The sequence below is a fragment of the Chiroxiphia lanceolata genome, chromosome 1, assembly GCF_009829145.1.
Source record: "Chiroxiphia lanceolata isolate bChiLan1 chromosome 1, bChiLan1.pri, whole genome shotgun sequence".
NCBI classification, from domain to species: Eukaryota; Metazoa; Chordata; class Aves; order Passeriformes; family Pipridae; genus Chiroxiphia; species Chiroxiphia lanceolata.
Window position 1 is genome coordinate 134,192,366 of NC_045637.1, and position 24,527 is coordinate 134,216,892.

The following is a 24,527-nucleotide window of genomic DNA, read 5'->3' on the forward strand; positions in this document are numbered from 1 at the left end:
GTCCGGAAGCCGCGAGGGGCGGGACGGGGCGGGCGCAGGGGTGGGAGCAGAGAGCGGCCCGACCGCCTCCTGCGCTCCGGGGGCCCTGGGGTGGGGTGTGAATAAAAGAACAATTTTAAGTTGGCAGGAGCTGTTGACTTCCTCGAAGGAAGGGAGGCCTTGCAGAGAGACCTCGACAAATCGGAGGGTTGGGCAGTCAGCAACCGTGTGAAGCTTAACGTGGGCAAGTGCCGGATTCTGCCCCTGGGATGAGGAAACCCTGGTTGTGAGTATAGACTGGGGAACGAGAGGCTGGAGACCTGGGGATCCTGGTCCATGGCAAGTTGAACGTGAGTCAGCAGTGCCCTGGCAGCCAGGAGGGTCAACCGTGTCCTGAGGGCATCAGGTAAAGCATCGCCAGCCGGTCAAGGGAGGGGATTGTCCTGCTATGCTCTGCACTGGTGCGGCCTCACCTTGAATACTGTGTGTGCAGTTTTGGGCACGACAATATAGAAAAGATATGAAGCTGTTAGAGAGTGTCCAAAGGAGGGCAATGAAGATGGTGAAGGGCCTTGAGAGGAAGCCGTATGAGGAGCGGCTGAGGTCACTTGGTTTGTTCAGCCTGGAGGAGACTGAGAGGAGACCTCATTGCAGTTACAACTCCCTTGTGAGGCGAAGAGTGGTGTGGTGACCAGTGACAGGACCTGAGGGAATGGCCTGAAGTTGTGTCAAGGGAGGTTTAGGTTGGATCTTAGAAAGAGGTTCTTCACCCAGAGAGTGGTTTGGCACTGGAACAGGTTTCCCAGGGAAGTGATCACAGCACCAAGCCTGACAGAGTTCAAGAAGCACTTAGACAATGCTCTCAGGCACATGGTATGATTCTTGGGATGATCCTGTGTAGGGCCAAGAGTTGGACTTCAGTGATCCTTGTGGATCCCTTCCAACTCAGGATATTCTATGATTCTGTGACATCTGGGGAAAGCACAGCTGGGGTTGTGCTGAGTGCATGGGCTCTTCCCAGCTGCTGTCCCTCATGGGCTCTGCTCTTAAGTCCAGTGGCATCCTTAGCTGGACTAAGCCCAGCTGCAAGCCCTGGCTGGCCCTGGGGGGTTCCTCGCCCAGGGTAGGTGGCCCAACTGCTCTGTGGGTGGGCAGTAGCTCAGGAATCTGCAAGGGTGTTTCTGTGGAGCAGGTCTGGGCTAGACTGATGGGTTTCTGTGCCACTTTTTAAAATGGTGTGTGGGAGAGAGGCTTGTGGGGTGTGACTTGCAGCTTCATGGGAGCAGGATTAAGCAGAAACCACCAGCAGTGAGAGTGGGTGGCATTTGGAGCAGTTGTCACATCATGGAGCAAATATTTCACCACATGGTGAAGCACCACTTATACTGGGAAAGACATGTGAGGCCCACACAGTCCTGCTTCCCATGGTTAATGAGGTCTCTACTTTCAGAGAGGCCTGCCCAGTACTGCTCTTGGGCTCACTGAAGGGGTCTCTGACACTTGCATATGTACATGGGTGGTTTGTGCTGAAAAGCTATGGCTCTGCCTAGATCCATAAATTAAATATTTTCTGTGACATAACCTGCCATGCTCAGAACAAAAGTCATCATTGTCACTCAGAGCTAATGTGCACAAGGCTTTGTTGCTTGACTTTCCTCTGCTTGACTTGCCATCTGCAGCAGTGGCACCTTCAGTTTGCTTCTCTGTTACTACATACCTTTGCTGCCAAAATGACTTCCCATTGCCTACTGTTGTGGCTTAACCCTAGCCAGCAGCCAAGCACCACACAGCTGCTCATTCAATTTCCCACCAGTGAGATCAGGGAGAGAATCAGATGAGTAAAAATTAGAAAACTTATGGGCTGAGATAAAGACAGTTTAATAAGGAAAGCAAAAGCCGCACACACAAGCAAAGCAAAACAAGGAATTAATTCACTGCTTCCCATGGGCAGGCAGGTGTTCAGCCATCCCCAAGAAAGCAGGGCTCTGTCACCCATAACATTTACTTGGGAAAACAAATGCCATCACTCAAAATGCCCTCCCCCCTTCCATCTTCTTCCCTCCCACTTTATGTACTCAGCATGATGTCATATGGTATGAAATATCCCTTTGGTCAAGTGGTGTCACCTGTCCTGGCTGTGCCTCCTCCCAACTTCCCACGCACTCTCAGCTCCCTTACCAGTGTGGCAGTACAAAAAGCAGAAAAGGCCTTGGCTCTGTGGAATCCCTGCTCAGCAATAACAAAAGCATCTCTATATTATCAGCCCGGTGTTCAGCACAAATCCAAACCACAGCCCCATACTAGCCACTGTGAAGAAAATTAACTCTACCCCAGCCAAAACCAGCACACCTATCTCACTCTCCTTTTCTGGGCCACTTTGTTCTGTCATCTCTTGCTATGTGCAGTTATATGTAAAGGAGTTACTTTGTGGTTAATACACACAACAGATAGTCAAGATTAATGCCCTACTAAAGGAGTATTAGTATGTTAACCACCTATGGAGTCTTTGCTAGTCGGATGGAAAAGGGTAAGCTTTCACTGCTCCCTGTGGCACATGCTTGATCACAGAGTCATAGAATCATTAAAATTGGAAAAGACCTCCAAGATAATCAAGTCCAACCTTTGACTGAATACCACCATGCCCACTAGACTGTATCATAAAGTGCCACATCTGCTCATTTTTTGAAGACTTCCAGAGATGGTGACTCCACCACTTCCCTGGGAGCCTCTTCCAATGCTTAACCACCCTTTCAGTGAAGAAATTTTTCCTAATGTCCAACCTGAACCTCCCTTGTGCAACTTGAGGCAATGTCCTCTTGTCCTATTGCTTGTTACTTGGGAGAAGAGACTGACTGACCCCCACCTTGCTACAACCTCCTTTCAGGTAGCTGTAGAAAGTGATAAGGTCCCTCCTGAGCCTTCTTTTTTCCAAGCTAAACAACCTCAGTACCATCAGATGCTCCTCATAGGACTTATGTTCCAGATCCTTCACCAGCTTCATTGCCTTTCTCTGGACTCACTCCAGCACCTCAATGTCTTTCCTCTAGTCAGAGGCCCAAAACTGAACCCAGTATTTGAGTTGTGGCCTCACAAATACTGAGAACAGAGCTATGATCCCTTCCCTAGTCCTGCTGGCCACACTATGTCTGATACAAGCCAGGTTGCCATTGGCCCTTTTGGACACCTGGGCACACTGCTGGCTCGTATTCAGCTGGCTGTTGATGACCAACCCCAGGTCCTTTTCCATCGGGCAGCTTTCCAGCCACTCTTCCCAAAGCCTGTAGCGGTGCATGGGGTTGTTGTGACCCAAGGGTGGGACTCAGCACTTTGCCATATTGAACTTCGCCCCACTGGCCTCAGCCCATTGATCCAGCCTGTCCAGATCCCACCCTCCAGTAGATTGACAGTTCCACTCAACTGTGAAATTACTGAGGGTGCATTCGATCCACCCATCCAGATTGTCTTCCACCTAATTTTTTCCCTTGAGATGTTAATCATCTTTCCACATTGATGTTCTTCCTCTTGAGCTTCTTGTCTGGCCCAATCTCAGCATCCTTTATCTCCAATTTTATCTCTCTTATATTTCATGGCTCGACTCTGTGGACTTCTTCATAGAGCTTTCTCTCAATTTAATGATTTCCTAAAAAATCTGAGCAAAGGTTATGCAATTGTGCCATAGCAGAACTGGGCTGAGAGCAGAGACAGTAGGAAAGGAGGGGAGATTATATTGTCACACTCACTTTTGAAGCATCTACATAGTCTGTATGTTTGCAGTTTCAACATCCTGGAAGGTCCGGTTAGTAAAATGGGAAATGCATGTTGTTTTATTTTAATCATTTATTTCAACAGTTTTGTATTATTGATGGTGTGAGCATATCAGCTGCAAGTCTCCCACAAGTAAATTTCTCTGTAATAATTTTCCACATTTTTTTCAAGGTTAAATAAAGGGATGAGTAGACAGCTTTCTGGAGGACAGAATTTCAGTTGGTAATGACTTTTTTTTTCCCAGCAGCAGCTTTTAGATGTTAGCAATGACATTCACCTATTTGGAATATAATCTGCTAAAAATGTAGCCATAAGTTATATGTTGCTGGGAAAAATATGACCAGTGGAGAAAAAAGTTGGGTATGCTCCTTTTACTTTTTCCATTAATTTATATTGTCTAGATATAATGACAAAAGATTGCCTTTGTCTTTATTTTTCAAAAAGCAAAGACCAGTATTTTCTTGAACTCAGGGGCTACTGAGATATGGTTTCCCACAGAATTTTTTCCCGTGGTCTATTAATTTTGCTGTCTTCTAAGTGGGAAATCACACCATTGCTTCTTGCTGAGTAGAAAAATTTCTAGGGATATAAGTACGTAATCCTTAAAAACCTGTGATAAATATTACAATGTATGTAACAGATGTGTTTTCTCTCTAACTGGACACTTCTTTTCATGAACCTGTAATCTTCCAGAAAGCCTAAGTATATACCCCAAAAATACATATTTTTTAACTTTTTTAAATGATTGTGTGAGTAATGAATGTAATGAAACATGTATGATATAGTAATGTGCAAGGTACTGATAAAGCTGCAGAAATAAAACATTTCCAGTGGTTGAAAAAAATTTCAACAGAAATTCACAATGTTTAGGACACTGAGTATCCTTCAGCTGCACAAACTGCATTCCTCTTGTGAAGATAAAATCGGTAGAGAATTACATTGCCTAATTGTCCTACAGTCTGCCAGCTCTGTTATTGCAGGATTGCAGATACTAAGCTGTCGATGCCCTGACTTGTTAAGGCTTCTCAGATGCCTGCCTAGCTGTAAGCAATCTAGTGGCTTTGACAGCAGACTCTGTACCTACCAGTGAAGTGGATCATTTGACTCTCAGCTCACTGTTCCACTTCTGCAGTTATTGGTAGGAAGTGAACAAATACCTTAAATCTAAATTCTGTAAGTAGACTTGGTTCTACTTGCCATCTGGGGATATGGTTGCTTTTTGCCTGGCTTCCAGAGTCTGCAGACAATGTATGCCTGAACGGGATGGGTCTAGGATGTAGGATTTACAAGTGCCTAGATACTGAGAATCTTCTCTCGTCCTGGACTGCCCCACTGGCAAATACCACACTCTTGCCATTCACAAAGACTCATTCTACAGATTTCTAGACTGTATGCTATACAATATATTTTCCTTAGGGAAATACCAAAACAACCCTGTGCTGCAAGCACTTGGTGTTTCTTTACCTTTGGCTTTATGTTCCCTGCAGGATGGGGCTGTTGGTCCATTTGTCTTAGCATCTGGTCAGTGCAAAAGTAGTTTTGTTGTCGCTCGTGTTTTCAATTTTACTTCTCAATTAGTACTTGTCCACCTACTATAAAGTGATGCCATGGCAATGAATAAAGCTAATGTAAAAGCTCATCATGCCCTGAAAGCCCATGTCTCCAAAGCATGTTTGAAAAATAATCAGAAATCTCTTTGGTATGCCACATCTGTGTCCGTGTTTAATTCCACCGTATTAGAAGGATGTTGAGATACTGAAGTAAGCGCGGCAGGGTTCCCTGCAATTGTGACTGGGGTGGGTGGTGCACAAGGAGAGTCTGAGATAAAGGGTTTTGTCTTAAGAGGGGAGTGCTAAATGAGGATGTCTTCACCTACCTAATGAAACAGTATGCAGAGGATGGACAGAGCCAGACTCTTCTTGGATGTACTCAGCAAAAAGACGAACAACTTGCAGATACAAGTCACAACAAGGAATTAGAAAGAAAAATATCCTCACTATGAGTGTGATTGAACAGTGGAACATAGTTACCAAGGGAGGTTATGAAGTCTCCATCCTTGGAGATACTCAACACCTAACGAGACAGGACTTGGACTATATGATCTTTAGAGGTCCCTTTCAACCTAAATTACTCTGTGATTTAACTGGTAGTTCTTAATCTTTTATACAGCTCTTTATAGAACTAGAATTTTATTTTCATTATATTCTAAATGTAAAGAGAATAAAACCCAGGAAATACTTTCTTAAAATACAGGTTGGTATTTTTTTTCTCACACTGAACCATTTCTTTGCCAATAGTTCTAGAAAGAAACATTCTTTTTGACTGTGAACACTCTAAAGCAGATTTGTCAGCCATTAATTCATCAGATCACACATCTAATTTAAAATTTATAGTTAATAAAATAAAAGCTTGTTTATGCAGAAGAATTCTTATGTATCCTGTCCTCACTGTAATAGGGTCGGAGGTAGATCTTAGGTTTAAGACCAAGAGGTGGAAGTAGAGGAAAATATAAAGACAATTTAGAAATAATCCATTTTTTTTTAAGCTGTTGCCTTGTAAAAAATGAGAGAAATAAAAATAGACATTTTCCTAACCAGATATGTTATTTCAAATAAATCCAGATTCAGCTGAATGTACTCCAAAGAAGATTCATCATGGCTGGGCTTCACGAACGAAGATTTGGGAAGGACTCTACCCACACTTGCTACAAGCGCGCTGGTGGCTAAAAAGGCCAATGCGAGATAGACAAGACCAGTTGCAAAAGGCAGAGCAGAAAGACTCCTTAGGTGGTATCGACAGGACATGGTTCTTTCTGTGTTGTCTTTTCTCCTCAAGAGTGATCCTGTGTGCGTTCTCAAAAGAAGCAGCAGCATTATAGATAGTGTGTCTCCAGACCTCCCGATTGGAGGCCAGAGTAGACCAGTTATGTTGATCAGTGTGGCCAAGGCTGAGATGTTGTTTCAGGGAGTCCTTGTATCTTTTCTTCGGGGCTTCTCTCTTGCGGCAAGTTCACCATAGAGCAAGATCTTAGGGAGGTGGTGGTCCTTCATCCTGGAGACATGCCCTGCCCAGCGCAGCTGTGTTCTCAGTAACATGGCCTCAGTACTTGTGACTGCTGCCTGTTCAAGAACAGACATATTAGTCACATAATCTGACCAGTGAATGTTTAGGATTGTACGGAGGCAGCATTGATGGAAGCGTTCTAAGAGTCGCAGGTGGTGGCGGTAGATGACCCATGATTCAGACCCATATAAAAGAGTAGACAGCACAATGGCTCTGTAAACACTGATCTTTGTACTTTTCTTCAGGTGTTTATTCCACCAGACTCTTTTATATGCCTTTGCTAACCTGTTGTCTATCTCTCCGTCAATCTTACCATCCGAGGAGATGAGGCTGCCTAGGTAATTAAACTGCTGGACTGATTTGAGCTCTGATTCTCCAATGATGATATGGGGATGATGGAAGACGTCCCGAGGTGCAGGTTGATGGAAAACTTCTGTCTTCTTCAGGCTGACTTCCAGCCCAAAAAGCTCAGCAGTGTCTGCAAAGCAGGATGTTAAACGCTGCAGAGCTGCTTCTGTGTGGGAAACAAGGGCAGCAGTGTAAAGCAGCTCCTGGACAAGATGATTTAAGGTCTTAGTGTGGGCCTTCAGTCACCTTAGGTTGAAAAGGCTTCCATCAGTACAGTATCGAATGTAGATACCGTCCTGATCCTCGAGGTCTCTAGTGACCCTTTGGAGCATCATGCTGAAAAAGATTGTGAATAGGGTTGGTGCAAGAACGCAGCCTTGTTTCACACCTCTGGTTATTAGAAAGGGCTCAGAAAGTGCATTGCCATATCTGACCTGGCTGCGCTGATCCTCATGAAGTAAGATGATCATTTTAAGGAACTTGGGGGAACATCCTGAATGTTGCAAAATCTGCCATAGACCTTTTCTGCTCACAGTATCGAAAGCCTTGGTGAGGTCAACAAAGGTTACATAGAGACCTTTGTTCTGTTCCCTACACTTCTCTTGCAGTTGTCTGAGAACAAATACCATGTCTGTGGTGCTCCTGTTGGCTCTGAAACCACATTGGCTTTCAGGTAGAATTCCTTCTGCTATAGCGGGTATTAGTCTGTTCAAGAGTATTGTTGCCAGGATTTTACCAGCAATGGAGAGCAGAGTAATACCTCTGTAATTTGAACAGTCTGATTTATCTCCTTTCTTCTTATACAAGGTGATGATGATTGCATCACGAAGGTCTGATGGTAGTTCACCTAGTTCCCAAGAAGATTATTTATTCATGTAATAATTCTTTCTTCTGTACAGCCTTTTTTTTTTTTTCTTGAATGAAGATTAGATCAGATGAATGTATCTTTAAGCCAGTAAGACAGACTCTGCAGGTTCTTTGTTTCAGGAGGAGTTGTAAAATAATTCTTAAGGGCAAATTACTCCATTAGGTTGGCACAGTAGTGTCTTTTACATCCAAACCTTGGGGCTGCATATGTAATATCAGCATGCACCTGTCCATCTGGATTAAGTGGGTCAAAGCTTGCAAAAAGGTCATAAAAGGCTCCTTTCCTTTTTAGCAGGAGGATGGTGAGACTGTATAGGGTCAGCTGACTGATGTTGGTGAAAACCAAACTACAGGATAAGTATTAGTTTTCAGCTTGATAAACAATGTGCTCTTACTACAGAGATATGCAGTTGCTAGTGCTAATAAAAACATGGGGGTAAGAATGCTATGCTCTGAGAAGCTGGGAAGGGAGAGATTGTCTCCTTCATTATCAGCAAGATTAAACAAAGCTGATAACAAATCTGCATCTAAGTTACGTTTTTGTCTTAGGTTACTGTCTGAACTGCAGAGTTTCTCTGCACCCCATACCTGCCTTCCCCACAACAGCTTTCTTTGCAGCAAAGGCAATAATTGATTTGGAATATGGTTTTACTCCTGTTGTCATCAAATACTCCTGTAGGTCATGCTATGACTAAGAAATCTGGCCCCACTACTGATTTTTGACAGGATTCTTTTATTTGTTTCCATTCCTTATTAGCATATTTCTGCTTGTGTGAGATAAAAAACCACTTGGAATGGTTTTCCTGGAGTCCTTGCTACCGAATTTCCTCTTCTGATGGGGAGCCAATAGGTGTGGACGGAATTGAGTTCCTGCTGATGGGGCAATATCACCCATAGGATGCTGGATAGCCAGTAATGAATGCAGAACTTTCAGACTGAAAGCGATAGAGTTGGTTGTGAGAAGGCATGAGGGTTGCACTATCATCTCACAAAAATATTTGTGTTTAAAAGAGTGGGTGTAGCCCTGTGAAGCCTTGCAGCTACTGCTTGTCAGTGGGTAATCAACTTGTAATGGCCAAGTCCACTGAATACTTTCTGTACCACTGCATTATGAGGCTAAACCTTGATATCTATAAACCTCATGCCTATTTTAGTCATGTCCTTATTTCTTGTAGAGTGGAAGTGGAGTGTGCATGTTATCATCCCACTGCAAGATCTGGATTGCTGTGGTAAAAGTGTAGTGCCAGCATTCTCTGTGCTACATGTACCTTCTATGCACAGGATATGAAAGGAGCAGATTCCCGTTATCTGTGGCCTTTATGCCTTTCTATCTAAGCAGGTTCTCTCTGTACCCTACTAGGTTTCCTAATGTTTGTGTATTTTATTCTTCTAAGTCCTGATACTACCTCACTTACCATTACTTTTAGGAAAGCAAAACTCTCTCTTTTGTAACCTGCTATGTCCTTTCACTTTCCCTCCCGCTCTTTTAATTTTGACTGGTCACCCACCATTTGCAGTCCAGGAGCCAAGAGCAGCACTGGTGGGAGATGGAGGGATTTCCTGCTGAAGCTGCTGTTTCTCCAGAGTAGCAGTTCTGCAAGTTCTCCAGATTCTTGTCAGTTTGGCATCAAGAGTTGCTGACAGGGACAACATCTGCACCTGTGAAGGAAAGGAAAACAAGCCTTGCCTGGTTTAGAGCATCCGAAGATACAATGCACTGTTCAGTTGCTTATGGTCATCCTCCCCCTTTTTTCCAGGACATATTTTTGTGCATGGTGGTGGAAGTAAATGGGATAAACCCATTTTTTGCCCTAATTTATGTGGCAGATAGAGTGGGTCAAACTCTGAATGACACACACGTTCTCATCAAATTAGCACTGCTGTTCACTTTCAGTGGCTGACTGAGTGTTGACAGCTTATCTGACTCTGTTTTACAGACAGGCAGAGAAGGAGGGAGTGTTTGTACAACTGACCATATCACGTGCTCTTGTTCTAGGTATTGAAATTTGCATCCCTGCCTTGAGTGTTTTAGGTGTCTTTTCTGACTGAAAGAATCTCTGTAGAGTGAGCTTTGTCCTAAAGCTGTAAATGAGTCTCCAGAATTAGAGACTAAAATTTGGGTTCTAAGCTGTGTGATGTATCTGAGCCAATAGTATATGGAGTTTTTTGGTTTTTATCATTTTATATGCCTGACCCTGTTCCTATGGGAAGTTGTGATTGACCAGCAGTCTGCATTGCTAACACTGTTGCACTCTACATCAGTGGTGACTTCTGCAGAGTGCCTAGACAGGGAGCATCTGAGCCCCCTTAGGTAGAAGTTTAAAGACTGCAATGTGGGCTGAGCAGCTGAGAGTATGAGAGAGTCTGTTTCCTGCCCAAATTTATTTGAAGGTTCGTTGTTAGCATTTTGATTCTTATAAAATCTGGCTTTTTGAACTCAGACACCATTCCCCTGGTTATAGAGTTTGCTGCAAGGAGAAAGACTAGGCAGTTCTCCTCTAGGAAGCTGGGATCCTGCCATGGTGCATTTCTGTGTCTGCAACTGACCACATGGCAGGAACAGGGGCAAATTGGTCTTGGTAGAGTTTTGTTCTTTCTAAGAAGCAATTTTTTTGGTTGTACCATTGAAGCAGTTCTGTCAGTTACTATGATGCACGTAGTAGGTCAGCACATGTTTGTCTTCTACTGAGACAGCAACAGAGATTTCCACTCTATTTTCTGTTATTTCCTATGGCCAGGCCTGTATATAAACTGACTATTTTTATGTAACTTTCATACTTTATTTCTCTTTGCAAGACTGAAAGTCAGATTTTCTACTGTATTCTAGTCCCTCCAGGCTTCCTGTTTTCTCTGACTGCCTTTGAATTTTTTCTTTCTTGGTCAGCAGACCTTAGCAGACTGACCTCAGTGCATGTTCTGTGTATTACATACAATAATACAAAGGCCTCTGTATTTGTTAAATTAAACGAGTTCTCTGTTAGCAAGACTATTTTGCAGCATTACAACCAGCTGGCTTTCTTCACACACATACAGACTCATTCCTGCATCAAACTAATAGGTGCATGGCTGTAAAAACGTGAATGTCCACCTTAAAGCAGGCAGCTTTTCTAGAGCTGTTCCAGAGTCTGATGGGTACAATGGTTAAAAATCTTATTTCTAGCCATGGCTAGAACATGAACAATAACCATTTTTTGGAATGTCCTCGCTTCCCTCAGCCTCATCTTCCAGTGTATTTGTAAAAGGTAATGTATTCTCTTTCAGAAGTTCTCTTTTCTAGCCACACCTTGCATCAGATCTGGTTTGAACTCACCTTTCTTGAAGAAACTTAACAACACTATAGGCAGAATTCCAAGTGAGATCTCTTCAATACTCTAGTGTCACTCATCTTTCCAAATATCTCCAGGAGATCCTGTTAATGCATCTCTAAATTGAGTCTTCTCTTCTGCAAAATCCACTGTTACCTCCATGTTTCATCTGCATGGCTTCTATTGCTTGTGTATAATCCTCTGAGGTCATATTTAAGAGTAATGATAAGTTGGGATTCATTTGACTGTCTCTGTCTCAAGACTTTCATAGAGATGAGGGTTACTCCTGCTTTCCTTTGGATGGCATGAGATCTGCCTAATTTCATGTCTCTTCATATAAGCAGCTAATGGTCATTTTTAAGAGAAAGATCTAAGTGCATCCTTACTTTTATCCTTTGAAGTTGATTGACTAGAAAATGAAGTATAGTTGCAGTAAAGGTGCTAAAGCTGTGCAGATTTGTTAAAATAATAAATAATGAAAGACAATAAATAATGACTGAGGAGAAAACAAATTACATTGTTCATAGTACATATAATCCAATGTATTTCACAACTGTCAGTAATAGATGTCAACTTTTATTAAGCAACATACACAAAATGGTTCTTTAAATCCTAGGTGTGCAACTGAGAAACACATGCTTCTTTGTTATTTTACTTCAGGGATCTATATGTGCTCAAAATGAGTCTCATTAAATCACTATTGGTGAATTGCAACTCCCCAAGCAATGTTTCTGTTCTTAAACAAGAATTACCTTGGTGAGTTTTCGGCATTAATAACTACTGGATAAAAATCTACTCTTGCACTATTTCTTTATGATTTCTGAAAGAGTTATACTTTCCTGACTTACCATTACATCCATTTGTATTTCTATTGTAGTCCAAAAGAGACTGAACATTGCCATAAAACAGCAGCTAAGAAAGCTTTAAATGAGGAACTTCTGAGGAGCATTCAAGAGTTTGAGAGGGAGATTAATCAGTGGAGCTGTAGTCTGCCATCTGTGACATGTGGAAGCCAACTCGGCATGGCCACTACGGAGGTAGGTCCCAGATCTGCTTTGTACCAGAAGGAAGAAGGGGTGGAACAATGTTACAGGACAGAGTGGTAAAAGAAACCTCTCCTTACCCTTCAAGTTGCCCTCTAAGATACCCTGACAGAACAGGTACAAGGCCCTCGTACAAAGTCCTGCCGAGGTCAGAGAGATCAACCTCTTGCAACAAAACTTGCATTAAGACATGCATCAGGAAGAAACAATGGTGAGTTATGGGCACTGGTGACTCCCTCTGTATGGAATGGAAGCACTCATTTGCAGACCAGACCCTCTTTTCAGAGAAGTTTGCTGCTTCGCTGAGGCCCAAATTAGGGATGTCACCACAAAACTGACCAACCTAATACAACCTTCATACTATTATTCATTCCTGCTCTTTCACATGTGTACAAATGGTGTCACAATAAAAAGAGCCCTGGAAAGAATGATAAAAAATTCCAGAGCACAGGTAATGTTTTCCTCAGTCCTCCCAGTAGTGGAAGGATACTTTGGAAGAAACAGGTGAGCCCAGAATATCAATACCTGACTCCAGGACTAGGGCCTTCACCATAACTTTGGATTTTAAACCAGGGAAGAACATTCAAGAGGCAAGGTATGCTGGGGCCTGGTGGGATCCACCTGTCCTGATGGGAAGATGTGTCTTTGGGCATAAGCTGGGGGAATGGATCAAGAGAGCTTTAAAGTAGAATTGATGGGGGGAAGGAAATAACAATGGTATTAGAGCAGGGAAGCTGAAGGTTGGCATGGCATCATCTGAGGATGGCAATGCTAGTGGAAACAGTCCATGGGAATACCCTGGAAATCTTGTTTTCAGGGCTTAGGAGCCCACAAGTAATGGTCAGTCTTTAAGAACCACATTTTGGAAACACAGGAAAAAGAAAAAAGGAAAAAGAAATTGTGTGATCCTGGAAGTGGGGTCAGGCTTTGCAGGAACAGTATAGGACTGTGGTTTGTGTAAGCAGGGAGAAGACACAAAAGGCCAAAGCTCACTTAGAGTTGAAAATGGCCAGTTCAGATAACCAGAAAGGCTTTTTCAAGTACATTGATTACAAGAGGAGGTCTAAAGAAAACATTGGACCAATGCTTGTTGAAGATTGTCATCTGATTAATAGGGATGAAGAAAAAGCAGAGGCATTCAATGCCTTTTTTCCTTGGTATTTAAGAATACTGATAGACCTTGGGCTGCCTGAGTTAGAGGAGCATGAGTTCCGCGAGTGTGGAATCAGTGACTTTCCATTCGTGGACACTGAAACTGTAGGGGACCAGATGTATCAGCTTACTAACCATGGCCTTCTAACCATGAATTCCATAGAGTCTGAAAAGATTCATCCTGGAGTACTGAAGGAGCTAATGGATGTTATAGCAAGACCCCTCTTGGTCTGCCAAAAGTCTTGAGAGTCTGGGGAGTTTGACTGGAACCCAGCTGATGTTATTTCCATAAAAAGGGCCTGAGAGAAGGCCCGGAGAACTACAGACCTGTTAGTCTAACATCAGTTCTTAAAAAAATTATGGAGAACATTATACTGCGTACTCCCAAAAGCATTGAAAGAATAATGCAATCATCAGGCAGATCGCTCACCTAGTGGATTAAGGGAAGGCCATGGATTTATCTTTTCTGGATTATAGTAAGGCTTTTGACATGGGTTCACAGTGCCCTGGCTGAAGAACTGGCTGAAGGGCAGAGCTCAAAGGGTTGTACTGAATGGCTGCAGGCGATCACCAGGGCTGTTCCACAGAGTTCAATTCTAGTTCCAGTTCTGTTCAATATATTTATCAACGATCGGGATGCAGGAGTGGAACGTACCACTAGCAAGTTTGCTGATGATAGGTGCTGTTGACTCCCTAGAGGTAAAAGAGGCCTTGTAGAGGAATCTAGATAGATTGGAGCATTGAGCTGTGATTACCAGGATGAAATTTAACAAGTCACATTGATGGATTCTGCACCTAGCATGGCGTAGTAATGCCAGGCACAAGCCTAAATTAAGAAAAGAGTGGTTGGAGATCACCCCTGCAGAAAGCAATCTGGGGGTGCTGGCTTCCAGCAGGCTCACTGTGAGTCAGCAGTGTGCCCAGGCAGCCAGGAAAGCAAACTGCATCCTGAGATTTGTGTGTCAAACACAACATCACCGAAGGCAACAAAGCTGGTGAAAGTGCTGGAAGGAATGTCCTCTGAGGAGCGGCTGAGGACTTTGGGCTTGTCTACTTTGGAGAAAAGGAGGCAGAGGCCTCGTTGCTTCCTACAGCTTCCTGAGGAGGGGAAGCAGAGAGGGAGGTGCTCAGCTCCAGTCTCTGGTATCCAGTGACGGGACGTTTGGGAATGGTTCAAAGCTGTGCCAGGGGAGGTTTAGATTGTACAGGCTTCCTAGAGGGATGGTTGATGCCCCCAGCCTGTCAGTGTTTAAAAGCGTTTGGGACAATCCCTAATAACATGCTTTAACTTGGTCAGCCCTGAATTGGTCAGGCAGTTGGATGAGGTGACCATTTTAAGTCCCTTCCAACTGAAACAGTCTAGTCTACTCTGCTCTGTGTACTAGTGCTGAGTTGACAAATCACTTCTGTGAAGCCCTTTTTTACCTTCAGCCTTGGAAAGGCCAAGCATAATTTTGGATAAAAGTGGCATCTCCTGGAACTACTTAATTTGTAAAAATTTTCATTTTTTTATATGAAACCCAATAAATTTTCTAGTCCTTCGACACAAAGAATTAGAAGGCAAACAAAACCAAGTAACACATACAATTCTTCATTTCATTATTTTTAAGGAAATAGCCTACTATTTGATTAATGCTATACTTTCAAAATCTTATTCTTAACCTCTTTTATTTTCAGCCTTAGTTAGGAAATAATTGTTTCCAGTAGTATTTTATTACTTTTAGGAATATTATTAGTGAGCCTGATGTTTGTAACAGCTGGCTTTTGTAACATTAACATTGGGTGTCAGATTATTTTGTTGGCACAATTTGAGGTAGGAATAAATAAAGCGTATTAGGTGCTTTATTACAAATTGTAACTTATAATCAAATACCTCTGCTACTAGATATATCATATGGAGAAGCAGTATTGAGCACAGCAGCACAGGTCAGGACTAGCCAATATAAGATGCTTTAAATCGTGCACCTTCAAAGCATAGGTGTCCCTCATTGTACTCCATAGCTCAGTTGGTTAGAGCACGATGCTAATAACACCAAGGTTGTGGGTTTGATCCCCATATGGGCCATTCACTTAAAGAGTTGGACTTGATCCGTGGGTCCCTTGCAACACAGAATATACTATGAAACCTGTGAATTACAACGTAACAGTACATAAAAGTACTGTGAGTTTGTACTTTTGCCTTTTAGAAGTGGCAGCTGCAGAGCATGGGACCAGACCTCACTGCAGAGCCTGCAGCCACAAGGGTTGATTTAAGGTTCTCCAGGAAAGCAGAAATCAGAAATGAGTAGAAGACTGCAGACCTTGTTTGGGAAAGGAGCAGTGCTTAATGACTGGCTGGTCAAAAGGTAGGCTTTTCTCTTAACACCGCAGATTTTTCAGTTTCCTAGATATGATGAAGAGAAATGTATAAGAATTAAGAATAGTGTGAAAACCACAAAGTAGTCCAGCCTACATGTCCAAGTTAAGCATCAGAACCCATTTTGGCACTCAGGTTACTTAGTTTTTATCACTGTTTGTGAATATTTTTATTTTATTGTCACTGGTACTCTTGGTAGAGTAACATTAAAAAGAAAAAGGTGGGGAGGAAGCCAATCTTCCTAGTATTACAAATGCAGTTACAAAATACACTGATGTTTTTAGGTTACTGATAGCATCTGGTCACCAGGAGCATAACGTGGTAGCTCACATGAAATCAGGATATGTAACCACAGCGTGTAGTTCATGGAATGCTACGTCTTTCAGCTTGCAGTAATTGCAACTGGCCTAATAACCAAATGCAGTGTTTTAATCAAATCTGGTGATGGTCTCCTACATGAGCATTTTCAGAACCCTATAAAACTCTGCAGCTGAGGTGTGAATGCTGTACTTCTGGATACAGTTCTTAAAAAAAGGCAAGCTTGTCTGTCAGCGAGGTTGTGGGCCTCCATGTATTGAAAGTGCTACAACTTCTGTCATGGGCATGCCAACCTGTGTGTTTTAAATCACTGGGATTAATGAGGTGTGCCTTCCTTATTTTTCTGCCAAATTCCATGTGTCACATCTAACACGTGATGTTTCTGCCTTCTGGGATGCTGTGTGCCTCAGTCCTGCCCTTTTTTGGGTGCGAGCTCCTCCCCTGGAGTCTAGAAAAGGCTTAAAAGCAGATGGTTGTGCAGCTTCTTGCTGTGCACGGCAGAGAAGGGGATCCACCCTCGGGCTGTCATTTCCTGGCACTGGTGGTCTTCCCAGCTGTTCAGGTATTTGTATCTAAAATAAGCTGGATGGTGATGGGATAAATCTGTATGAGTATAAAGTGGGAAAGGTTCTCAGTGACTGGGAATGTATCTTTTAATAATCTAAGGACTTTGACTAACTGTGCTTCTTTATCATGCTTGAAATTTTTATATTGCCTTTGGAATAGTTTGAGAAGAGATTCTTCTTTTGCTATTTGACTGTCAAGTTAAAACATTGGCTTCAGAAATGTTTGAGGTTTTGTGCCTTTTTGTGGAAGAAGTGACTGTGTAAATGGAACTAATTGTACTGAAGCTCAATGAATCCTTCAGAGGAATTATGTCTTCTGCAGCACTGGTTCCACTATCCTTCAGCTACTTTTAAGGTCACATTGTCTGTCCTGTGATTTTTGATACACTTTTTTTTCTTTTGCTTGCTCCTCTTATTGTTTCTTTGAAGTGATTCTTAACAAATGTTGACAAACTTTTCAGTTTAAACACATGGAAATCAAGCAACTGCCACAGCAACATTTGCATCAGTTTTCTTCTGCCTTGCTTATGTTATGTAGTTTTAAGGTCTGAATTGCTGCTTATTCTGATCTGGTTGCATTTCTGAAACTTTTTGTAGAGAGAAAAAAGACCGTGTAGGCGCATGTGTATTTTATGGTGAATCAGCCTTTGCACATACTAAGCTGCCTTCAAGGCAAGAGATAACACTCTTAATGATTTGCAGCATTTCAGAAATGGAATTTTGCTACTTGTTATCCCCTAATTACTATTTTTTTCAATCTTTTTAACAAGAACATGAGAGTTTATCCTAATGGTTGCATTTTATAAAAGTTATTTATCAGTATATTTCTAATGAATTTATCTCCACCAGGTATTTCTGTTGCACATGCTGTTTCCGGGTTCTTTCAACAGAACATGAACATTGGGAAAGAAGTATATATAGAAATGGTTGAGAATTGCTTTTTACTTCAGACAGTAAAGACAGTATCTGATGTTAGAGACAATGAACTTGGCATCTTCAATGCTATTCTTCCTTCTTGGGAAGAAGGAAGGAGTACTTATAAATCTTGCTTCAGCTGTTACTTTAATGAGTCACTAAATGAAAATACAAAAGCTGCTGTGATAAAGCTGAATGTGGCTCTGGTCACTCCACCATCTTAAAAGAAAATAACAAAACTAGTAGTCCAGAGATGGGCAGTGATGATGGTCATTAGTGCCTTATGAGGAATACCTAAGCAAGCCAGGTCTTTTCATTCAGGAAGAAGAGCTGAGGGGGGCAGAGACGGTATGACAGAAAACCTTAAAACTGCTCAGTGGCAAACCCTGAGGGATGCACTATTCACTCTCTTTACTATTCTACCCTGTGTCCATCAAATGAATTTGTAAAAGTCAGATTAAAAACAAAAAAGGACATCATTCTTTATGCATCAGATAGTAGAGCTGCGCAACTCATTGCAAGAGGATGTTGTAGATGCCACCTGTTCACAGGAATTTAAGGGGAAACTGGAAAAATACATGAAAGAGTAATTTATAGAATCATAGAATCAATTGGGTGGAAAAGACCTCTGAAATCATCAAGTCCAACCCTTGATCCAACACCAGAACACAGGAAATATTCATAGATGTTTCTTGTATATAAAGAAACTACATCCTGCTGTTCCCTAGACATCTATTTTTATCACTGTGGTAGAGAGAATATTGAACTAGGTGGTCCTTATATTTTCTAGGTCTTTATATAGACCTTATATTTTTGTCTATATTCTAAAAGCCTATTTTTTTAAATGGTCATCCTGAAATATTGTATCAATCTATTTTGCTGCTTGTAATGTTTGTTGTGGTTAGTGACTGAGAAAAAATTAACCAAGGGTATTGCTCAATACTATTCCACGGTCGTTTGTAAAAGCAGAACTGGTTTACACTGTTGCAGGAAGATTACCTCATATCTAACAAATTGTTGTTGTAACACAAGCAGTTCTGATGACAGAAAATATTGCAGGCTGTTGTTTCAATTTAGATTTAATTCAATCTAATTTTCCTATACCTGAAGAGTCCTGTTCTAGAATGAAATGTTATTTCCTTGTTTGTTTTAGTTTTTAGGAATGGAGAAGCTGATTGTTTGTGTGCACAAAAGGCAAAATGCTCTCTGTAGGCTGATTTGCTTTCCGTGGGCTGGAGGTGGAACTTCTCTACTTGCTCAGTGGGGCAAACGGTTAAGCAACTCAATTGAAGGTTTGTCATTTTTGTAGTTAAAGCACAAGTCTGAAATACACAGTAGCCCAATTTTCTGAATGGAATATAACATTCTTGAGATAACTGGAATCTTTATCCAATGGGTCTTCTCCGGAAAGGATGGAACTAGCATTCATTAGGAACTAGCATTTCCATCAGGGTGCATTTTCTGTACCACCTGGCATCAAATTATATTTGACTAGGTTTAAAGGTTATATCCTCAGAGCTAAGTTCCGCAAGACTATAGTATGGTTGACTGCTTCAGAAACTATTGGTATGATTGACAAACACAATACACTGCATATTGCTAATATGCCAGGGTAACGGTGAAGATATGAGAACCATTTTTAATGTTGAGAGGCTGCACAGAGTATCTGTTGTCCATTGTTTGCACTTCTTGTATCAAAACTGAAGTTCAAACTATGAATTTATAACAGTGAAATGACATTAAGTTAAACTACAAAGTATTTCTCATTGCTCTCAAGCTGTATCAGCACTAAAAAAGATCCATTGCTTGAACTATTTGAAGAGGAACCAAGGCCATTTTACAGACCTTCCACAAAAAAAAAAAAATTTTATATTTACAAGCATTGCCATTGCAGTTGTACCAGTCCTCTAAATGCTTTCTGGTAAGCAGTTGCACAAGTCACATTAAATTTTTAAATTTTCCTTGAAACGGAGAAAAAAAAAAAGAAAGAAATAAAAGAGGTTTCTTTCTGCTGGAACTACTTCCAATGAAGTTACTAAGAAAACAGCCTAGGAGCAACTGCAGACACAGATTAATAAAATCAGGGTGTAGCATGGTTTCTCAGAGATGGTTTCTGCAGAAAGTAATTACAGAAGATGCAGACATTTCTGTACTGCTAGTATCGTATTAGGTAGTGGTTTATTCTGTCTATTCTAAAATACTTTGTGTCTGACCCATTACTTCCACATGAGTTCAGCAGTATGCATTATATCAAGGAGAGTTCAGAAAATCGACATTTTTTTCTGATCTGTTCATTCCTTACTTTCACTAAACAGCAAGAGGAAAATCCCCAATTTTGAAAGGACTATAATAAAAGTATGTGAAATGTCCTTCCAGATAAATATAAGTAAATATAAATGTCCATCAATTTGTACTATGATTACACATTTTACTATGTGTAATGCTCAAGAGCCGACAAAGAAGAAAACAGGGATTGTACAATGCTAATATAGTTTAACTTTATAATGCTGCCCTTGGAAGGATGTATTTTACACACCTCTTAACTTACTATTATTGAAATGAGTGAATTTGTGGTTGTTATTAACCTAATAGTAATAAAGTTGCTTTCAAACCTCGGCTGTAATCAAGACCTTGTGGATTCTGAGCCAAGGCACTTAACAATCAGATCAACTGGAGAATAAATCAGATCAATTTGTGAGTAAAGGAAGGAATGGAAACCTCATCTCTCATATGATTAAAACAGAGTAGTAACAATAACAAATACATGGTATCAACTGTAAGAAGGATTAATTTAAATAATCTGTATATTCTGCATAATAATTAAAAAACTGAATTAAAATTATTTTACTCTACCTATTTGAAATAACTATAATCCTTTTCTCTCGCTTCCTCCACCTCTTCTGCAGTGTTCTGTGTAAGGTATCCTGGAAGAGAAACTCGTCTTAATGAGCCTTTTGCAAAAGACATGACAAGCATGGTTAATGAAGTTACAAGTGTTTTGTTAAAAGAACTTCAAGAAAAACCATTTGCATTTTTTGGTCACAGGTAAAAATATATACATTTTTAGATACCTCGGTGAAGGAGCTTCTATCTCTGAACTCGTTGAGTAGACAGTTACTTGTTTTTATATGCAAAAATTTTAGGAAAAATATGCTTGTGCAAAGATCTTTTGTCAAGTCATCCCAAAACATGCTGTTGCTCTAAAAGACTCTGGTTATTTATTTATTGCTTCAGGCATAACATCTGAACATGTTGTGTTTCTGATAAATTATAATTTATTATGGCATTTATTTTTAATATCTGTGTCAGTTCTTGATCTGTATGAATGCAGGGGTGAACCATTCGTGAAACACAGATTTTGAAGATCGCTTGGTCCAAAGTATTCAAAATAACTGTTCTTATTGCAAATTAAGGAGATTACAAAAAGAAAGATTAAGAAAAGGTTTGATTTGTAAAACTAGACTGTGTAGGAATACACTTCATGTCAATTAATGAATATCATTATAATTTATATGTCATATATGGCTTCAGTAACTGTTCAAGATATCCAGTTAGCACTGAAATTTAAACTATGTTTAAATTTTCCAGGTTTTATGTATGTTTTTGCTTACTTTGCTTTAATTTCTCCTTTCACTGCAGTTTTGGATCTTACCTGAGTTTTGCAGTGGCACTACATTTGAAAGAAAAGTATGGACTAGAGCCGGTCCATCTTTTTGTGTCAGGGGCACATGCCCCAAATGTAAGTTGCAGAATCATTAACAATATGAAACAAAACAGTACATTATCTATCAAGAGTAAAAATAACGTTTGACAGTATGGCATGAGAATTACTTTTAATACAAAATGAGCATTGCTTCAGAATCTATGGAGAAAAGTTTTTTCTTAGAGGAAATTAATTCTGAGGTGGATGCAGAAATTTGCACTACACAATATTCACTGCTGCTAGCTGACCTTAGCCTCAGGAGAACAGTCTCCTTGAGCTAATGCTACCTTTTTTGAATACTGTGTTATTTACTATGGCTTTTGGCTTAAAATTAAAAAGTAATCAAAGCAAAATACTAAGTGGCTCTCTCTTCTCTGTAACATGTGAAATAACTGTCTTAACCTAGTCTTTCATAAAACGCCTGCATCAGCCTTCAGTACATTTGTCCATTTATTTCTTTCCCTCATTCTTTGTTGGATTTTTAATCAGTTTCTTCTCAGGTTCTGCTGGTTCTGCTAGTCTTTCTCAGGAAAACAGCAGTGAAGTGGCTTTTTCCCAGTCCTCCTCTCCTCAGTCAGCATTTGCTATTTCTGTTCTTCTGTTTCTGGGGCTTCTTAGCAATCCTTAGTCCTGCAAATTTCCATAATCAGTTGGTCTCTGCAGTCCTACATTAGTCAGGTTTATATCCACTGCTAGGCTTTTCTTTCTCTTAAACAGATCATTTTATTAGGTGCATTTCAATAGTAAGAGTCAAACTTGGACAAAATTGAATTAATGGTTATTTGTCTGTGCAAGGTTCAGACCTGGAAGACACTTGGCTCAGTCATAATTTACTAACCCTTTCCAAGAAGTATTCTCTGTGGATGTTAAATTAATCAGCCATTGTATTTTGGAGATGAAGAATTATTGTACTTTTTACTAAAATGATTTTTAATGAAAAGATAATTTAAAGTATATTATATACAACACCTCATTTGTTTTATCTGGTACTGACAGTCTGAAGCAATTCTTCCAATCAAAAGCATTTCTGTATCTGATGCAAAAGATGAAGAAGTTATCGAATATCTACAAACTGTAGGAGGAACTCCTTCTGTGCTTCTCCATAACGAAGACATTAGGAAAAATCTGCTACTTACTTTTAAAGAAGACTTTAGAGTGTTTCAGACATTTTCGTAAGTTTTACAATTTTGTATTACATTTGTATTTTACATTTTTACTTCTGTCTGATCATGTCAGGTTTTTTCTTTCTTCATATTTTGTTCTCATTTCTGTTTTAAAAAGATTATGAAACAGTAAACAGTTCTCTCCTTTGTGTGTTTTTCTATTTGTTTTCTGGTATTTAAGCCCTAAATGAAAACACTGCTTACTGTATCAACCACTGCAGCAGCAAACTGTTACTGCAGTAGTGAACGTGTCATGGTAGAATTACAGTTATACTGAGGATCCACAGTTAACAGCCACTAAAAGGGAATATTCTCTCATCTTTTATTGTTTTCTGAGGCTACTAATCTCAGCTGATCATGCTTCAGGATCACTGCATTCAGCCTCCTGATCCAAGATCCCCTAATCTAACCAGAAGCAGAGAGTCCCTGTGTTCTGGGCACCTTGAGAGCAACCAGCTTCTTCTGTCCTAACTGCTGTCCCCACTGGATGTTACATGACAGCCAACGTGGCTGAGTTGTTAAGGTTTCTTACCTTGGCAAAGACAACGATACTCTTGGATGTGGGACCCATTTTGGTCTTAGGAACCTGACACTGAAAGGCCCTGAAACATTAAAACTTGAATATAAGCAGGTAACATGATTGTGTATGGTAGGTGAGAATTTTTATTGCAGGCTGAAGCTCTTTTTTTCCCCTAACTATCGGGTCATTCTTTCTTTACAATTTTAGACCTAATTGCAGTAGGGCAAGGAGCTAAGAACCTTCCAGATGTGGTAATTTCTTCTGATGTTCTGCATAATCTAATTCCTGAAGTTTGTTAGATTTTGGACGAGAATAAAAAAGTTATTTTGTATGTGGAAGCAAATTCCAAATATGGGTATCTTATTGAATGTTTTAGGACTACTTTTTATGTTCACAGTTTTGAGAAGGCAGAAATGGATATCCCCTTCTCTTGTGATATTACCTGCTTTAATGGGGGTGATGATAAACCATATGATTTACAAGGTACTTTTCTTAAATGGTTTTCCTCTTATACTTACACATTTTCCTGTTGAATTGCATCTTCTAGAGTCTTTTATCTCCTTCTTAAATGAAACAAACCAACAGAGCAGTCTCAATGTTGATACAGGATTTAAAATAATTGTTAAATAATAATTTTGAAATAGTTATGTAAAATTGTAACAACCATTGACATTTTTCTGACATATCTTTTTCAGGTTGGCAAGAACTAACAAGTGGAGATACATCCTTTTATGAGCTTCCTGGAGGTCACTTTTATCTGCTAGAACCCTCTAATGAAATTTTCTTGACAAAACACATAACAAGATGCATAGAAAATGCCGGTCTGTGACTATTTCCCTCAATTTTAATAGCAGAAGGTGTAATATTAGTCCACAGCACTTCATAAGTCATTATTTCTGTATGCAGTTATGCCTGAGTTGTTCTGTTCGTCCTCTGTAATCCTTTAAAGGGGGAGTTTCCTGGGTTTTTCTGAAAATAAACATTGGCTTTGTCTTAAAAAAACCAGGTTTCATCTTTTCCCTCTTCTCATCTTGCATGTGCACAAACTCTTCACTTCATTCCATAACCTCATTTGAAAAAAATGACAGCTATGTTATTTTACTTGTAGAGCTTCTGTTTGCCTGCTCCTGTAAAAATGCTAAATATAATTTAATACCCACAAAAATCCACAATTCTTACAGAAAGCTTAATTTATTAGGTTCAAATTTATTTAGAATAAGATACAATCTAAAAATAGAGTATGTATATAAATACCCATTACAGTCAGCTTATGCTTAAAAGATATTAGTCAGACTACACAGTAAGGAGTTAGTATTGCAGTGTTCTCAACAGAGTTAGTTCATTAGCTACTGAAGAGTTAATTATTAGTGGGAATTACTTTGAATATTCTAGATCCCGTATTTTTCTACCATTGCTTTTGCTTTAGAGATATAGGCATTCATGGCATCCTCCTTTGATAAACCT

The 24,527-nt window shown here is 40.4% G+C and overlaps 3 protein-coding genes across 17 annotated transcripts in view; 1 reads left to right on the plus strand and 2 right to left on the minus strand.

Annotated features, from left to right (window-relative positions):
* CROT (carnitine O-octanoyltransferase) overlaps positions 1-11,085 on the minus strand; it is a 32,244-nt gene extending 21,159 nt beyond the window's left edge. For both annotated transcript variants that reach the window (XM_032695906.1, XM_032695942.1), the window contains exon 1: positions 9,531-11,085. In XM_032695906.1, the coding sequence (XP_032551797.1) occupies positions 9,531-9,533 (3 nt within the window). In that variant the 5' untranslated portion in view covers positions 9,534-11,085. The remainder of the gene's footprint in view (positions 1-9,530) is intronic.
* On the plus strand, positions 1-24,350 carry OLAH (oleoyl-ACP hydrolase). 14 transcript variants are annotated; one of them, XM_032696042.1, is made up of 11 exons: positions 2-385; positions 3,992-4,099; positions 12,205-12,364; positions 15,709-15,867; positions 16,923-17,117; positions 18,831-18,969; positions 20,584-20,722; positions 21,317-21,416; positions 22,377-22,552; positions 23,440-23,546; positions 23,759-24,350. In XM_032696042.1, exons 5-11 carry the CDS (start codon positions 17,052-17,054, stop codon positions 23,890-23,892), a joined length of 861 nt encoding a protein of 286 aa, XP_032551933.1. In that variant the 5' UTR covers positions 2-385; positions 3,992-4,099; positions 12,205-12,364; positions 15,709-15,867; positions 16,923-17,051; the 3' UTR covers positions 23,893-24,350. The 14 variants fall into 14 exon arrangements, 13 of the variants coding, with proteins under 13 accessions (XP_032551908.1, XP_032551933.1, XP_032551860.1 ...); XM_032696017.1 differs by lacking the exons at positions 3,992-4,099; positions 15,709-15,867; positions 16,923-17,117 and adding an exon at positions 16,607-16,758 and having other exon boundaries at positions 1-385; XR_004358475.1 differs by lacking the exons at positions 3,992-4,099; positions 15,709-15,867; positions 16,923-17,117; positions 23,440-23,546 and adding exons at positions 11,988-12,083; positions 22,881-23,174 and having other exon boundaries at positions 2-265; positions 23,759-23,869.
* The window catches only part of ACBD7 (acyl-CoA binding domain containing 7), a 7,723-nt gene continuing 7,445 nt past the window's right edge, over positions 24,250-24,527 (minus strand). The window contains exon 4 of the mRNA XM_032696141.1: positions 24,250-24,525. Coding sequence (XP_032552032.1) covers positions 24,452-24,525 — 74 coding nt within the window. The 3' untranslated portion in view covers positions 24,250-24,451. The remainder of the gene's footprint in view (positions 24,526-24,527) is intronic.